At 27.9% G+C, this 18,566-nt stretch overlaps 2 protein-coding genes across 2 annotated transcripts; one reads left to right on the forward strand and one right to left on the reverse strand.

Annotated features, from left to right (window-relative positions):
- Positions 1-4,259: 4,259 nt before the first annotated feature.
- LOC115708008 (wall-associated receptor kinase 2) lies at positions 4,260-8,358 on the reverse strand. Its single transcript, XM_030636155.2, has 4 exons — positions 7,900-8,358; positions 7,265-7,770; positions 6,958-7,131; positions 4,260-5,639 (listed from the first exon to the last, which is right to left on the reverse strand). The coding sequence occupies exons 1-4, from the start codon at positions 8,307-8,309 to the stop codon at positions 4,420-4,422; spliced, it is 2,310 nt and encodes a 769-aa protein (XP_030492015.2). The 5' UTR covers positions 8,310-8,358; the 3' UTR covers positions 4,260-4,419.
- A 5,645-nt stretch (positions 8,359-14,003) lies between these two features.
- On the forward strand, positions 14,004-18,240 carry LOC115704649 (wall-associated receptor kinase 2-like). Its single transcript, XM_061110349.1, has 3 exons — positions 14,004-15,070; positions 15,949-16,134; positions 16,979-18,240. Exons 1-3 carry the CDS (start codon positions 14,128-14,130, stop codon positions 18,238-18,240), a joined length of 2,391 nt encoding a protein of 796 aa, XP_060966332.1. The 5' UTR covers positions 14,004-14,127.
- Positions 18,241-18,566: the final 326 nt, after the last annotated feature.

The following is an 18,566-nucleotide window of genomic DNA, read 5'->3' on the forward strand; positions in this document are numbered from 1 at the left end:
GTATAATTTTAAATTATAAAAAGTTTTGCTATAAAATTCTAAATAATTTAAGTATAAAAAAATAAATTGCTAAAAGATCCTTATATAGTAATAAATTGCAAAAAATTAATTAATAATTATAAATAATTTAATTTTAAAATATAATTAATCTTAATTAAAGTTTTATAAGGAAATAAATGATTAGGTTACTTTCAGGTTACAAGTTATTTATAATTTATTTTTATTTAATTTCTAAATTAATCACAACCATTTAATAGTAATCTAATGGCTTAAAAAAATGTGACCATGATGGTTACAATAAAAATGTAACCATTAAAACCTCTTCCATATATATATATAATTCTAAATTTTAAACACATATGACCCCAGCCACAAGCCACACAATTAATATGAAGGGCCACTATATATCTATACTGTTTATATAATAATCCAAAATCCTTATAACACTGTACACATAAGATCATATATTTTGATATTTGTATGTACGAATTACTTAAATCTATAATATATATAAATGAATAATGATATTTTGAACACAAAATACGTGCACCAAAATTGTTGCACTAGTAACATGAAACTTATGTAAAAAAATAGAAGAATTTTCAAAAGTATTTTTTTTAAGTATTTTATTTATAATTTTACAACCAAAAATTTTTTATTATAAAAATACGCTTGTAAAATTTTAAAATTACAAAAATAAATTTTGATCAAATAAAAAAAATTAAAAAACACTAAAAAATCAACCTCACAATAACTATATAAATAAAACTATAAAAAAAACCAATCAAAAAATTCAACCTCATTATATATAAACTATGTAAAAAAATAATTTAATTAATTGTTTTTGTAATTTTTTTTAAAATTTTTTCTAATATATATAATTAGGAAATAAAAAACTACCATAATGATACTTAATTTTTTTTTTATATTCAATTCTTAATTAGTGCTTCTTGAATATATATATGATTGAGAACATTGATTTATAAAATATTTTATCATCATATCCACACCAGATCCTTCCAGAAGCTAAAATTATTAAGTCATGTAACATATAACCAAAATCAATAGGATTTAATTTTGTTAATAAAATATAATTAATAACTTTATGTATATATTTTAAAAAATTATAATATGATGTTATAATCAATAAATAGTCGTTAAATCATAATATGTCAGTACTGTAATTAATATTAAATAATAATAAATATCATTATCATATACACTTTTTGATTTAATAAAAAATAGTATTAATTAATTAACTCTACTACACTAATAATTATAATTATCATCATTTGGTGCGTTATCACATTCATTTGGTTGTAACAATAGTAGTACTTGTGTAAATTAATTGGTGATATATACAGCAATATTAAATTTTGCTCAACTAAAATTTATTGCATATTTCCTTATTAATTCCACTAGCTATGTAATAAATATTAAAAGAAATATATATTTTTTCCTCTTCCAATTAATATTATAACTTTATTATCGACAATCAATCAATCAAATCGAAAAGAAAGATATATTCAATGAAGTTGACAATAGGGATTTTAATTAATTTAAATTGTTGTACATTATAAATTTATTTATTGTTAGGTAAGATCCTATTATTTATCATTGTTCTACCACATAATTTTAAAACAATTCCATATATTCAATACAATTACTAAAAACAAAAAATCATCGTAAACCTTCAAATTAAAACCATGCTAATGTAAAAAACGACGTACGTTATTACCATGCAAAATGAGGATGAACAGTAAAACGGCAATGGACTAATATAAACGACAACCATTTTAATAACGACCAGAAGTCTAACTTAATTAAATAAAAGAAAAAAAAAACATAAAATGAGAGAGAAATGTAACAAGATGTAATGAGTGTTGTTTTGTGGAAGTGTTTGTCGTTTTTAGCATATCTTGCACTTACCTATATAGTATGTATTTAGGTGAATCTTATCCCAAAATTTGCACAAATAACATTGCACTAATTCACATGACCCGTTGTCTAGTCGATTGTGTACACTATGGGCCTGTTTGGTACGCAGGACTGGATTGGATTAGACAGACTAATTTGTCCAATCCAGTGTTTGGGCATGTTACAAGTCTGGATAACTAATCCAGTTAACCTCATCTGTCTGAGATTATTTATCCCATCCAGCAGGGTGAGATAAATAATCCCATTCAGGTGAGTTTTTTTTTATTGTTTTTTTAATTTAAATTTTATTAATATATTTTAAATTTAATAAGAATTTAAAGGAAATAATTATCACACATTTATTTATACATTTTTTTATCAAAAATTTATTCATTAAAATTAGTGAAAATGTATAATTTTGAATTATTATACATAAGTTTTTAAAATTTAGAATATTATTAATTAAATAATAGTTACTTAAATTGATTCTAAGAAAAAAAATATGACAATAAAATTATATATTATTTTTAAATTACTAAAAAATTTATATAAATATTTTAAAAAATTAATATTTATATTAAATTAGTGTTTAAGATAAACAATTTTATATTATTCAAGTATTTTTATTTTACTATTTTAATTATTTATTAAATAAAAAATATGATAAAATATTTTATTATATATTTATGATATATTCTTAATTATATATGATATATTATTTTTTTTGCTACGAATTATTTATTTATATTTATATATTTTAATTTTAATTTATTATTATATATTTTTATTTAATTTAAGTTTTTTTTTTTCTAAAAGGAAATAAATAAAATAGGGGATAAGTTGAAAAATGCCTCTTTTATTAATCAATTAATCAAATTTACCTCTAATTTTATATTTATTTGAAACATACCTCTTTTTATATGTAATGTACCCAAAATACCCTGACATAAGAGAGTCACATGGAGAGTATCTTGAAGTGACAGGGGCAAAATTGGTACAATGTTTAAAAAAAGAGGTAAAATTGATAGATTTTAAAAAAGAGGGTAAAAATAAAAGAGGATAATATAAAAAGGGTATAGAGTGTAATTTCCTCATAAAATAGTCCAGTCCATTCTAAAACCAAACACAGGATTACTTTCAGCATAATCCAATCTTGTCCAGTCCAGTCCAATCTTTTTCAGTCCAATCCAGTCTAATCCTGCGTTCCAAACGGGCCCTATAAGTTTATAAATAATGTGAAAGTTTAAATATATAATTGTGTAGTTATTATTGAATATGATGAGATTTAGAAAATAGAATATAGTTCAATTAATTATGAGATTCGTACTGCCTCGAAAAATGTACTTTGGAGATTAGAATCCGTTACCCATCAATTGGTGCTTGTATCGTGTGGAGAAGAAGAATTCATGGTTGCCCTGACAAGCTTGAGCAATTGGGCTGAAAGATTTTGTTAATCATAGTGGGTTGGATACTTTAAAAAAATAGAGGAGGTGTGATGATATTCCTTTTTATTTTTGTTGGATTTTGAATTTTTTTTTAATTTTACCAGAAAAGTGTAACACTATGAAAATATTGTAATAGGGATTATTAGTAATTTTTAAATAGTGTGAAATATATAATTGTGTAACTATTATTGGATATGAGTTTGAGAAAATAGAATTTCTATTCAATTAAGAAATTCACAGTGTCTCCAAGAATACAATTCAAAGATTTATCCTGTCTCGTGAAAGAACCATTACATTACATATGATGGTCCAAAATAAATAGAGAGGTGATCAACCAGGTGAAGAAGAGCGCTGCCTCTGTATGGAGGAGTGTGATAAAGCTGTAAAGGAAATTAATTAACTGCTGGGCTATGCCGCAAAGAATAAGAGTAGGTCTTTATTTCCTCCCTAAGTACTAAAGACTCAGGATTTGAGAGGAATTATTCAGAATGTATATATTGGCAATAATGAAAAGTAATGATATAATTTTACCTATGAAAAAAGATTTAAATTTAGTTTTTCGAGAAAAAGTACTCTGTAGAAATATTATTGTAATCGTGATAGAATACTTGGAAAAATCAATGGCTAAAGTTCCATTTGATATCTTAAGTACTGAAATACAACAAAAATGAGAATATATAGGTTATTACATATATTGAACCGAACCTCTATAATCTCTGTTGCCCTTTATATTTAAGTTCTTTGTTTTCATAAATATTATGATCAATTTTGTCATAATTTTGACTGCGCGACGTACAGTTTTTTAGTAGGATATCTATCACTATATATATACATAAAAATTAAGTCTATCTGTGTATATATAAAGGCTTTGTCACTATAATATAAAATATATAAAATATTATAGAAATTTTTTCTAATATATAAGTTTGAATTTAGAAATTAATAATCTGGAAAAGACAATGATTAACTAGTTCAAACAAAACTCAACTAAAAAAAGAGTACATTTATGTATCATCAAGATATAAATATATGTCTCTAAATTAAAACTTAATTATTATCATCGACCATCATCATATGGCTCAAACATTTGGATATTCATACTATCAAACCCTTCAGTCACACCAACATTACTTGAATTAGGTCTCAACAAGAATTCAGCCTCTTCTAGTACAATTAGGGAATTAGGGTTTTGATCATGATCATCATGGCCCCATGGATGTGTTCCAACCTTGGATCTCATCACTCCCTCAAGCTCACTTGCAACTTCTTTCATACTAGGCCTCTCTTCACCATTCACTCTTAAACAACTCTTGGCTACATTAGCAACTGCCTTTAGTTGCTCAATATTCCCTTCATTAACCACTCTTTTATCAAGAATTTCTAGCAATTCACCTTCTTTCATCGACGAAATGAAGTACATTGCTAGATTTCTCACACTTTCTTTTCTATCAAAACAAACAGCCATTTCACCCGTCAGTAACTCTGCCAACACTATTCCAAAACTATAAACATCGCTCTTTTCAGTCAATTGGCTAGTTTGAAAATATTCTGGATCCAAGTAACCTAATGTTCCTTGTACCAAAGTGGTTAGTTGAGTTTGATCAAGTGGAACTAATCTCGAAGCTCCAAAATCCGCAACTTTAGTAGTGTAATTTTCATCTAATAGTATATTTGCAGTCTTGATATCTCTATGAATAATTGGCATTGAAGTCGAAGAATGTAGGTACGAAATAGCTCCAGCCGTTTCTGTTGCGATTTTTAAACGCATTTCCCACGATAATAAAGGGTATTTTTCTTTCTCATGGATGTGATCAGAAAGTGTCCCATTTGTAATGAACTCGTAAACTAACAAAGGAACTTCAGTTTCCAAACAACAACCTAATAATTTGACCACATTTCTATGGTTAATTTGAGAAAGAACAATCACCTCATTTATGAATTGCTCAATTTGACTTTGGTTACCAATTTTGGATTTCTTAATGGCAACAACTTTGTTATCAAGTAATATTCCTTTGTAAACTGTCCCATAACCACCTTGGCCAAGAACTCTGCTTTGATCATAGTTATTAGTGGCTTTTTTGAGTTGTTCAGCTGTGAAAATTTTGGCTGTTGAAGTGTCTGAAGAAGAACTTGTTTGATGAACAAGTTGTTGTTGTAATAATATTCCTCCATTTTGTTGGAAAAACTGTTCTTTGAGTTTGATAAGCTTTCTTTTCTTTAGTACCCAATATGCCCAAGAACAACCCAGAAGCAGTAGCAATAGGCCTATAGAGACACCTATAAATATATAAACCAACAAAATAAAATTTAGAACGTTTAATAATATATTTAATTTTAAAAATTATATATAGCCAAATTAATAATAGTATATATCTCTATTTAAAAATTAAGTATAAAATGTACCTTTGGGAAATATTATAAATTTATTCACCCAAAAAATAACACAATATAATTTAAAAGTACAAAATTTTTAAGATACCAATTATTTTAGCCACTATACTATTTTCATTTGAAGATTTAAGTGAATTATTGTCATAAAACTTTGGCACTGTGACTCTGTGATGGGTTATTTGTAGTTATTTTTCAATTCTAGCTAAGGTTGTTGTGTTTGGCTAAATTTCTCTGTTTTTACTTTTAATTTCTTTGAAAGTTCTTTGCGAGAAAAATACTAAAATTAAATTCTGTTAAAAGAATTTTATAATTTTAATAGCTGAAAAATTACTGATTACTTGAGAAGCCTAAAAGCAGCTTTTAAAATCAGAACCAATTATCTTAAGCTAAGTAACTTTACCTTCCAAAAATGAAATATTTAATTTGTTATAACGTAGGTCATGTTCCACTACTCCAAACCAAAGATATGTTAAAAGAATACATGGCTAGGCTAGCTAGCTAGCTACTACGTATACCCAAATATTCAGATCAGATGATATATTAATTAAGGGATTTTTAGAATTTTATATAATTAATACAAACACAAGTGGTCAAAATAAAATGCAAGCACTATGTATATATTATTATCTTATTACAAAGTTTAATAAAATATAATATAAATAAAGATATCATAGAAATTCTTTCAAAATGGGCGGAAAGCACAATCAATAATGGCATGCGGTGAAGCTCATCATCCCCAAAACCAATATATTAATTTAGAGTGCGTTTGGAAGTAACTGTATAATTACTAAGTAAGGTAATTATTAAAATGGTAAGTACACAGTTTAGTAATTATACTATATTTTAAAATGCAAGATGTGTTTAGATATGAAGTGGTAATTACCTATGAATTCTTAATATCTTGTTTGAAAAAATAGTTAGTAATTATATGGGAAAATAATATTTTTTAGTAGCTAATGTTTATATAAATTTTTTTCAGTAATTACACAGTGTAATTACATTTAATTCTTATGGGGGCCATGAGAATTAAAGAGTGTAATTGGAACCCCTTAATTACTTCTAATTATACAGTTATAGTATAATTACATGGTCAGACAAATATGCTAAATTGTGTAATTACCTTTAATTACATTGTGGCTTTCTAAACGCAAGATCAGTAATATATATTTAATTTTAATTATATGTAATTAATACATATACTTACCCAAGGCAATGGAAATGGTTAGGACAGAATGGTTAGTAGTAGGAATAGGAGAGCAGCCTGTTCCATTTTTGGTGCCATCTCCTTTATATCCCTTAGGACATGAGCAACTGAAACTCCCAGCCAAGTTAATGCAGCTTCCCACACACGGATTATCACCATCGCACTCATTTATATCTAATCAAAATCAACAATAATAAATACAAATTATTTTTCTATCAAAAAAAATAAATAATAATAATTGAAGCTACCATCAATAATAAAAATAATCATATATATTAAAAAAAAACAAATAAATAAAAATATATACCTTGGCAGCCATTGATAAGGTAAGGATTGCCTTGATAACCGTGTGAGCAATTACATCTATACCCAACTCCATTAGTAGAATTCAAGCAAAAACTATTACTATCTCTACAACCATATTCATTATTATCATCTTTCTGTAATTGAGCTTCTTCACAACTCAAATTCCCAATAGCCCAATCAAGAATCAAAGGAACACTTTCTCTCTTCTGAAGATCCTTTAAATCAAGAGAAGAGAATTCATAAGCATCATCTTCAACCACAAAAGAATAATCACAAGGGTTAAAATCAAACACTTCCTTGTGATCATTCAAACTTCCTAATGAAACAGCAAAATCTATCACATCTTCCGGTATGCTCATTTGGCAACACCCCACACCCGAACACGACCCGTTTACTACGTCGTTTATTTGATTACACATGGATATGCATCCCGCCGAGTAGTTTCGCCCCTCCAAACCCCCGATAACCGCCAGCGAATCGCACCCCACCACCGCCAATTTATTTCGTCTATAGGTAACAAAATAAAATAAATATGGTCAACATTATTTTGTTACCAATTTATTAATTAATCAATGACGGGAGGTACACTGATAACTTATTTTTTTAATATTAATAATAATATTTATTTTTTTTTACCTGGCGGAGAGTGGAAAATTGGAGTTTGTAGTCATAGTACGAGTAATTTCGCTACTATTACTCGTATTATTCCCGAAACTGTCGTAACAGTTTCGGGCAATTGGGCCTTCAACTCGGAGTTCACCATTTATTATTGAAATATCAAGAATAGAAACGTTACTTTTTGAAAAGTAGAGTTTGGGAGAATCAATTTTGCTATTAGTGTCGTTACAAGCGACGAGAAACGACTCGTCGTGGTAACAACCCGGTCCTGTCCCGAAAGGGAAGGGAATTTTCACCGAGCCACAACGGTCTAGGCAGGTGGAGCCATTAGTAGTAGTAGTAGTACTGGGCTGAGAATATGTTGGTTTTGTGGCTAAAATTAGAAGAAGAATTGAAATCAGACAAGGCAGTAAATGGCTGGCTTTCATGGTTTATTGATTATCTCTTTGCTATATTCCTGTTTGGAGTACGTAGATATGATCAAATGGTATGTATATATATGTGTGTCCAAATTTGAGGACTGTAGATTGAGTCTAGTATTCTATGCTAGTTTAAAATAATATTATTGGACGTGCTCTAATTAGTTGACCTTTGACCTTGATGGCAATTACTAGAGAAAGTACGTAAGAAGAATATATATATGTAACAAAAGCTAACAATAATTATAAATTCGGTATAATAATTAACCACGTTTTGTAATTATTCGACTCATGCATTCAGGTCTGTACAATATATTAATTAATTAAATTAAAAGCTAATATTTGAAAGAGTGAGTGGGGACTTGGTCAGTGGAGGCTAGCCGTGGCCTGTGGGCTAATTGTCATTATCACCACAAACAAAAAAATATAGTGCAAAAAATAAAATAATATTGTGAGAAGCTCTTTCTCAGAACTTTAGTTAAGGAGTAATGAGACTAAGGGAGCACCTTCCTACAACCAAGTATAGCAATTGATCAAACAAACAAGGTGTCATTTTCAAAAGTTACCAGTTAGCTAGAATTTTCTTTTGTTACAAATTAGACCCGAATTTAATTGGATTTTTTTTTTGTTTTTTTTTTAATGTGAAAAGAGTAATATTCACAGTAAGCTATATTTATAACCAATTTAACTATAGAACAAACTAATATATATTCGAAAATATCTTACAGAAGAGGACAATTAAACGCCATCATGATAAGTTCTGGTACGTAGAAGTAGTATTGTTGCAACCCGCTTCCCAATCGGTCTCACCAGTAGGACTCTTAATGTCAATTCAGCTACAGCTGTATCGACTCAACAGGTAGCTATGGCTTTCAACGGAGAATAAATCACATCGGTTGCTTTCTATAGTAGGTTATTTGTCTGTGATTGTTCGAAATAGGCAGTCACGGGCTGATTCGAAAATTGTAAATTTTATATTGCTTATACACGAACCCAGTTGATATTACATAATTTGATTTTAGAAGTCTTTCTTGTGCCTTTATTTTTGTCAAAGAAACTCATTGATGTGAAATTATATGAATTATTTGGTGAAAGAATTGTAGAAGATGATGAAGGTTTCTAAGAAGAAGAAAGAAAGAAAAAAAAAAATACTAAAACAGAGATTTAATAATTCATTATACATGTTTGTACTTTCCTGAGCTCCCGTTTTAAACTTTATTTGTTACTCTCTTTCTATACACATGTTTGGGAGAAATATATTATCCATTTTTTTTTTCTCAACTAGAGGAAAACTTTAAGACGTGCAACTTCCATTTCAGACTGGATTGATCAATGTCAAGAAAACTTGACACAATAGACATTATTTTACAAATTTGCAGTCTCTCTGTTTCCATCTATTTGGATGATTAAAATTTAATTGACTAACATTTTGGAAATACGTTATTGATGATATGGTTTTTCTATTTCACATCAATGTTAGTTTCTACTACCCTTGTTCTTTGGGATAATACTTATTGTATAACATCCATGTAATCATCAATTAATTAACTTTGATTTTTCTCTCAATTTCACATATGTCTTTCTAGCCATAGAACAATTATTGCCTCCTTTAATGTATTTGTAATGATCTTATGTGCACTTATTTTTTGGCGCATCAGACTTATTTATGCACTTATCATGCATAAAAAGTAATTATATATGTTTGTTTATTTAGCAATAGCCTTGGTGTTGGATTTAGATTGTTGGGAGAAAATCTCTGCGTACTGAAGTACCAGGGAGAACAAGCCAATTTGACTAATATTTTTATTTTGCAATTAGTTCCAGAGTTTAAATGAAATATGCTTAATAAGTTATTTTTTGTTCACAACTTTATGTTTATTCGTTAAGTAATTTGTGTCTTGCTTATTGCTCTTTGTATGTGTTAAAAATTGTCTTTTTTACTCTTAGCACATTGCATTTACAGATGATGCATCTATTAGAAAAGGAATTAAGAACTAAAGCCTACAAAACATGACAAAAATTGGTATTATCCGGATCAAAGAACGCAACTATGTCATCTAAGCTCATCAATCTAATATGGTGGTCAAGATGTCTATTGTAATCCCCAAAGCACACCAAGCTCGAGGCTTAGCATTTTCTATCTATTCGGTTAATTAAATACGATAGATTATAAAATATTAGGAAGAGTCGTCAAAGCTACACAAAAGAATTAAGAGATAATTTATTTTCATAATTTATATTATATATCAATTAATATTACTTTACTATCAATTAATCTTGTTGCTCTTCTTTCTTTCCTCGCGGGCAGGAAGCACCTCTAACTGCAATGAATGATTCTACTGTGTATATAAATAAATGACAATCCAACTACTTGCAGATTTAGAAAAAACAAAAAATGTGAAATATTAGTGCATGTTTGACATCATAACTTAAAAACAGAAAATTGTTTTTAAAAACAATTTGGTTTGTTTAACCTTGTTTTTTAAAAACAGTTTTCAGAAAATAAAGTTACAAAAAACAAGAATTTTGAAAACAACAAAATGTTGTTTTCTGTTTTAAAAACCAATTCACTTTAGGTCAATATTGTTTTTAAAAATCACTAACCAAACGTGACTTGTGTTTTAAAAACTTCAAAAATTATTTTTTGTTCTCATTTCTAAAAACAATTTTTTAAAACAAAAAACAAAAAACAATACCAAACATGCTCTAAATATTTCACCATGTCTTCAATAGGTGAAGTGACATAATATTAGAAGTATCCCCATATTTATCTTAAAGTATAAAAATAGTTAAAACATTAATTTTATATATTTTTAAAATTGAGATGTCGTTTATCTTTAAAATATAAAAAATTATTGGGCAATATTGTCCCGCATGAATCAAATATAAAAATATTGAGCTATATATAAGAACATGGGCTCCACTCATCACCAATTGGTTTTGAAATAGAATCTATGATTCTCAACATGGTATCAGAGCCATATCCCTATAGCGGGCTTTCGATCCATATTTATCAAAGAGTTAGCCAGCCGCAAGCAAGCAAAATGATACTCCCAGTTGCGAACAAGAATAAACGAGCAAATGACACTACTTAATTATGATATGGTGATTCAAGATTGGTGAGCAAAACTAGTCACCATCTTGAGGAAGAATATTGGGCACTATTGTTCCACAGGGATCAAATGTAAAAATATTGAGTCATATATAAGAACATGACCTACTTCACTCATCACCAATTGGTTTTGAGATGGAATCCCATAATTCTTAAACAAAAATAATTAAATATTTTATTTTCAAAACTTTCGATAGTGTTTCTATTTATTTTCTAAATTTCTATTATGTTTTCTATTTTTTTTTTTTTAATTTAGACATTAATATTTTCTTAAAATTTTCTTTTCATACTTTATATTATAATTATTTTTAAGTGTATTTTATTTAATAAAATTGTATAAAAATAATTAAGTATACCTCCGTAAGTACAATTGCACGTAACTTCGGCCTAGTATAGTATAAAGTGAAATGTTTAATTTTATTTTTGTTTAGATAATTATTAAATAAAATAAATCTTTTTATTTTTAATAAAAAACTATTTCAAGGTGTTTGAATGAATTTTATTAAAAAAATTGTGAGTAAATTATTTTAATTAATTTGAACATATAGCTAGGTTTAAAAAACTTATTTTGGCTCAAAAGAATTTTAAATTAAAAATTGACTGTTTATTCTTTATCCAGTTGCAGTGCTTTAATTTTTAATTATAAAACTTTTTTTAGAAAAAAAATATAGAATAAAATTATGAGTTGTATAATTAAGAATTTACTAACGTCAATTCAAGCTAATTATATGTCCACGCGCGTCCAAGGAATTAGTTTATAAATATTTGGTTAAATTACATAAATATATCATAAAATAAGTTTATAATATGTTATACTAATTTATCTCAAAAAAAAAATATATATGTTATACTAATTCTACAACCTTAATTTAAAAATAAAGTTGATCATGTCCTCGTTGACTTCATCATTATTTTTCTTGCCTATTTGACTACATAGTTAAAATAGTAGAATTCTAGAACCATATAAATATCAAGATAATTTTCTTTTTTCAAAATTCAACATGTTTCCTTTTACCAAAATTTTCAAGAAAATTATCATTAGTTTCCAAAAAGACAATACAAATTAATTATTAATTAGATTAGACATGTAAATACGGGTCAAATTTTTTGACACGGTACAAAATCAGCACGAGCCCAAAAAGCACGAGCACGATTAGGCACGAAAAAAATATAGGGAAATTTACATGATATACTAACTTTTACTATTTTTTTACAAAAATACTGCCAGGCGGTATTTTTTACTTTTTTACTGTGTTTTTTTATAAGTTTCATACTGCAGTATACTGTGTTAAGTTTTCACTGGTATTCTACTAGTGTTTTACTAGTGTTTTACTGGTGTTTTGAGTTATTCTGCTTTGTGTTTTGCTGGTGTTTTATAAAAACACAGTATTTTTGAAAAGATTTCCGTGTGACAGTATTTTTATAAAAGTTAATCAAAATTACAGTATTTTTGTAAGTTTCCCAAAAATATAAGCTTAAATATGACATGACACGATGCTATAAATTGCCACGACACAACACAAAAAATATGTCCTTAAGCACGACACGAGACACGAGAAACACGAAAGATACAACACGTGTACACGAATAAACTAGCTCGAAAAGCACGACATGCGACAAACGCAAAAAATACGCACGACATATTAAAATTCTTATAATTTATTATTAATAATAATAATATATGAATTTATCAATTATAAATAAATTAAAATAATAATAAAATTTATATGTAATACTGAATATTATAATTCTATAATTGAAAACATAAAAAATGATTATATATTAATTTATTTATAGGGGTTGTTATAAAAATTTGAGTATTTTTAAATAAATATTTACATTCTCATGTTAATAATTTTTTTATCTGTGAATTATTGTTCAAAAATTATATAAATATAATTAAAGCTATAAAATACACATACAATTTAATAATTGTAAAAATGATATGAAAAAGTAAAGCATGAATTTAAGTCCGGATATCAAAACGGGTTGGCCGCTTATTTAAGAAATACAGGCCAGTACAAGCAAAACACATCATGAAAATACAGGGCTTACGGCCGAGCTGTGTCGGGCCTACTCTTAAAAAATGTTACTAGAACAAGACACGACTCATATTTTTTTGTAGCACAGTACAACACAACCCATTTTTTAAAAAACACAAATAAATATGAGTGAAACCAGTACACCAATTCTTGATTAGACTAGAAAGAACAAAAGATCACGGATACATGCATACGTAATCGTGTACCTATATATATTCATTGTAAATAATTTTTTTAAATAACAAATTATATTAATTTGTTTTACTAAATTACTTACAATTATTAAATCTCATACATGCTAATGAAACTATATATGAAATTCATCACAAATAATTAATAATAAATAAAAATCTAAAACATGTAAAATTTATTTTTATATACAATCAAAGCTTGGTCAATTATTAGTACGTGTCTAGTAAAGAAAGCAATAAAAAAGCCGGCATAGTTAAAAATTCAAATTATACATATATTTATATAAACTCCACTCATGATATCATCATTCATGAATGACTAAATGAATTCTTTATTCATGTTAATAATTATACATATCCAAACATTCATATGATTGATTTATATTATTTGTCTATATATAGGTACGTACATGCATCTAGTTTAGATTTTTATTAGTTATAACACAAAATTAGTACAAAATTAAGTAAGAAACGATACCACCATGGAGGTGAAACACCAACAACAAGTGTTATTATTATTGAGTGTATCATCAACATTATTATTAATAAATAATGATCACTTAATATTAGCTAGTAATAATATTACTCTTCAAGGCTGCCCTGAAACCTGTGGCTCAGTAAAAATACCTTACCCTTTTGGAACCAAACAAGGTTGTTATTACAACAAAAAGTTCCTCCTCAACTGCAAACAAACAAATCCTTCCCACTCCCCAAAACTTTTCTTCCCCAATAGTACGTTTTCCAATATTCTCCATATTTCAATCCAACCCAGCGAAATCCTTGTCAAGGGAAAAGTTTCTCGAGATTGTTACGACAAGAGTGGAAAACTTATTGATAAACAAAGCAAGCTTAGGTCTCGTATGTGGACCGAGTCTAATAATATGTTTCCTTTGAGTACGAGGAACAAGTTCATAGGCGTTGGATGCGATACGGTGGCAATCATCGGTGTCAGAGAAGGGAGCTACATGGCGGGGTGTGTGGCCTCATGTTACGATATAAACGACGTCGTAAATGGTTCTTGTAGTGGAATTGGATGTTGTGAGACTGATATCCCACCTGGGGTTTCTAATGTCGTTACGTTTGTTCAGAGCTTAAACAACGGTAACTCCACAAATCATAGTTTGGTTCACCACTTTAATCCCTGCGGTTATTCTTTTGTGGCGGAAAATGGTTCTTACAACTTTACCACGGTTGATTTGAAGGATTTGATGAAAAAGAAGAAGAAGTTTCCGAGGATGGTGTTGGACTGGGCTGTTGGGAATTTGACTTGTGAAGAGGGCAAGCTCGTGAATAATCGGAGTGGCAATGGGTATGCATGCGTAGCTGAATATAGTGAATGTGTTAACTCAACTAATGGGTCTGGATATCAGTGTAAATGCTTAAATGGATATGAAGGAAACCCTTATCTACACCATGGATGCCAAGGTACGTAAGAATGATCAGAAATGCTAAATATGCATATATCATTAATATTGGTGTATTAATTAAGTATTTGGTTTTACTTATTTTAATTTAATAATAATTATTATAAGAAAGTAATAAAGCTCGTCATCACTTCATATATGATTAATTAAGAATTAAGAAGAGTACCAGTGCACCACAACAAGTGAGACCTAATATATATGATTTTTATTTTTCTTAAATATAATTTTTATTTTTTTTGGAAAATGGGTTTTTATGTACAAAATATAACATATATTTAAATCTAAAATTTAAGGGCTCATTAATTAGGGAATCTAGTGATCTAGTCACACGGTGGGTCAAATTTGACTATGTCCATAAACTATAAATAATAACTCCTTCAAAATAAATAAATAAATAAATAAACTATAATTAAAATATATTAGATAGCTACATTGATTTTATATGGCTATAATAAAATAAAAGTATTGTTAGGTTTCAGTACTACTTAATATTTTTTAGACGTGGATATTTTTTAAAAATTATTATATTAAATTACATGTGATTTAATTGTTAGTTAGACCAATAGTAATATTGACACATAAAAAAGTACTAGACACCTTTTAAATATCACCACGTACTACTGATACCAAATAATAATATTCAAATAAATAATATAGATATAATTTTAAGAGGATTTTTTTATTTTTACATTCAAAATAATTTTTTTTTTATAGTTTTACCAAAAATCTACATAGCAACTTAAATTGCAATTAAAATTCACATAACAACCTATATAAAAACTACCAGATTAACCACTTGAATAATTGTAAATTAAAAAAATAATATATGAGATAATTTCACTAATTTTAATTATTATTTATTTAATTATGAATATGCAGATATAAACGAGTGTGAGAGATTTTATAATATATGCAAGGAAAGGCAGTGTAAAAACGGGGGAGGGACATATAACTGCTCTTGTCCCCATGGATATACTTCTACTTCTACACTACTCCTCAACGGTACTGAAATATTCCGATGCCATCCTACCTATCATTTTGTGGCAAAACTTTCTCTCGCCTTGGGTACGTAATTATATATAGGCAACTAGCGTTTAAACTAGCTACTTTAGAAACTCAAACCGTAAATTTAAAAAAAAAATAAAAAAAATAATAATATATAAAATAATTTCCCATATATATAGATTACAATCTAACTCATTAAGAAAATTACATAGTACTCTCTCATTTTGAGTATGCTTATAATATATATGATGATGCATGTGTGTTATGACTTGGTAGTTTAATTGTTTTGTGATGGTTACAAAATACTCATCATGATTATTTAACATGAAAGGAATAGATGAATATTGAAATAATTATTAAAATATTATTAATACTTGCGATTAGTTTGATCCTCATAAAATATGTCTGTTCTACATTTTTGAATTGGTCTTAGACCATCTACAATATAGAAGATAAAATAAATTGATCTATATTTGGCATAAAATATGATTTTGTAATATTTTTGTATCAATTTTTATTATTATGCTCCAATATATAATTATGTATTTTGATATAAAATTTAATATATTATTTAATGCTCATCTAATACTTTATAAAAAATATAAAATAATAATAATAATATAAAGGTAAATATAAAATTTAATAGTAAAGTAATAATATTTAAAAAATCATATTTAATGTAAATTAGCATACTAACTAAACTGAAATAATAAAATATTAAAAATTGCATAATAGTAAATATAAAAATATAGCATTTATTGTGATAAATTTTGCATCATATTATATTATGATGTAAATTTGGATCACTTTTGATTATATGATATTTTTGCATCATAATTTAGCAAGTAAACTTTTAATAAAATAAATTATTTTTTGCATTTGCATAACCAAAAAAACTATGCAGGTATATGCACAGGCTTTTTGATACTGGTTGTAGGGAGCTCTTGGATTTATTGGGGAGCCAAAAAGAGAAAGCTTATCTTACTCAAACAAAAATTCTTTCAACAAAATGGTGGGTTTTTGTTACAACAACAACTCGTATCAAACCATTTATTAGGCGCAGAGACTGCAGTAGCAAAAATTTTCACAGCTAATGAGCTTGAAAAGGCCACTAATAACTTCGATCAAAGTAGAATTATTGGTCAAGGAAGCTACGGAACAGTATACAAAGGTGTATTAACAGATAACAAAATGATAGCTATCAAGAAGTCAAAAATTGGGGATCAAAGCCAAATCGAACAATTCATCAATGAGGTCATTGTGCTTACTCAAATCAACCATCGAAATGTGGTCAAATTATTGGGATGTTGTTTGGAGACAGAAGTTCCTCTATTGGTTTATGAGTTTATAACAAATGGTACACTTTATGAACATTTACATAACACTTTAGGCCAACACTCTTCAATACTATCATGGGAAATGCGTCTAAAAATTGCTATAGAAACTGCGGGTGCAATTGCGTATTTGCACTCTTCAACTTCGATTTCAATCATACATAGAGATATTAAGACTGCAAATATTTTGATAGATGACAATTACATAGCAAAAGTATCAGATTTTGGAGCTTCGAGACTAGTTCCTATTGATAAAACACAATTAACTACTTTAGTACAAGGGACGTTAGGTTATTTAGATCCAGAATATTTTCACACTAGTCAGTTGACTGAAAAGAGCGATGTTTATAGTTTTGGAGTAGTTTTGGCCGAACTCTTAACTGGAGAAAAGGCACTTTCATTTGATAGGTCAGAAAATGAACGAAACCTAGCGTTGTACTTCATTTCTTCGATGGAAGAAGATGATTTGCTTCGAATTCTCGACCATAATTTGATTACTAGTGTTGAGGATAATATGGAAAAAATAAAAGTGATGGCTAATGTTGCGAAAGGGTGCTTACGAGTAAGAGGAGAGGAAAGGCCTACGATGAAGGAAGTTGCGAGTGAGTTAGAGGGTTTGATAGAGAGGGAGTTGCATCCATGGGGAGAAGAAGATCTCAATGTAGAAGAGACTGAATATTTGCTTGAATCTTCAGGACTATGTAATATGGGTACTACTGAAATATTTAATGTTTGTAATATTTATGGTGGTAGTTTTAGTAATATAAGTGTAGCAAGGATGGAAAGCTTGAGTAACGAAATTTATTTGGAGTCGTATGGTGATGGTCGATAATTATAATAATTCATATGAATGTAGGAATTAAATATACTTAAATAGTAATTAATTAATGTGTTATGATTATATATGTTTAGATTTTTGTTGTACAGTTACTTTAGATTTGTTAAATGTTAAGGATAATAATATTGACTTTATATTGTGTTTGTACATATATGTAACATCATGTCTGATTTTATTAGAGTGGATACATAAGCATACAGGGTTAATGGGCGGCACCATTACAGGTGGATGCATTTGAGAGAACTTTGCATGCAATCTTGATCTTCTATCCTCTTTACGTTGTGCAAGTGCTACGTACATAGAGTGGTTTGCTAATTATC

Source organism: Cannabis sativa, chromosome 1 (assembly GCF_029168945.1).
Source record: "Cannabis sativa cultivar Pink pepper isolate KNU-18-1 chromosome 1, ASM2916894v1, whole genome shotgun sequence".
Taxonomy (NCBI): Eukaryota; Viridiplantae; Streptophyta; class Magnoliopsida; order Rosales; family Cannabaceae; genus Cannabis; species Cannabis sativa.

Coding starts and splice junctions, on each gene's coding strand:
- LOC115708008 (XM_030636155.2), bottom strand. CDS start 8,309: ATGAAAGCCAGCCATTTACTGCCTTGTCTGATTTCAATTCTTCTTCTA. Junction 7,771..7,899: donor AATTTTCCACTCTCCGCCAG/GTAAAAAAAAAT, acceptor TGTTACCTATAG/ACGAAATAAATTGGCGGTGG. Junction 7,132..7,264: donor CCTTATCAATGGCTGCCAAG/GTATATATTTTT, acceptor GATTTTGATTAG/ATATAAATGAGTGCGATGGT.
- LOC115704649 (XM_061110349.1), top strand. CDS start 14,128: ATGGAGGTGAAACACCAACAACAAGTGTTATTATTATTGAGTGTATCA. Junction 15,071..15,948: donor TCTACACCATGGATGCCAAG/GTACGTAAGAAT, acceptor ATGAATATGCAG/ATATAAACGAGTGTGAGAGA. Junction 16,135..16,978: donor AAAACTTTCTCTCGCCTTGG/GTACGTAATTAT, acceptor AAAACTATGCAG/GTATATGCACAGGCTTTTTG.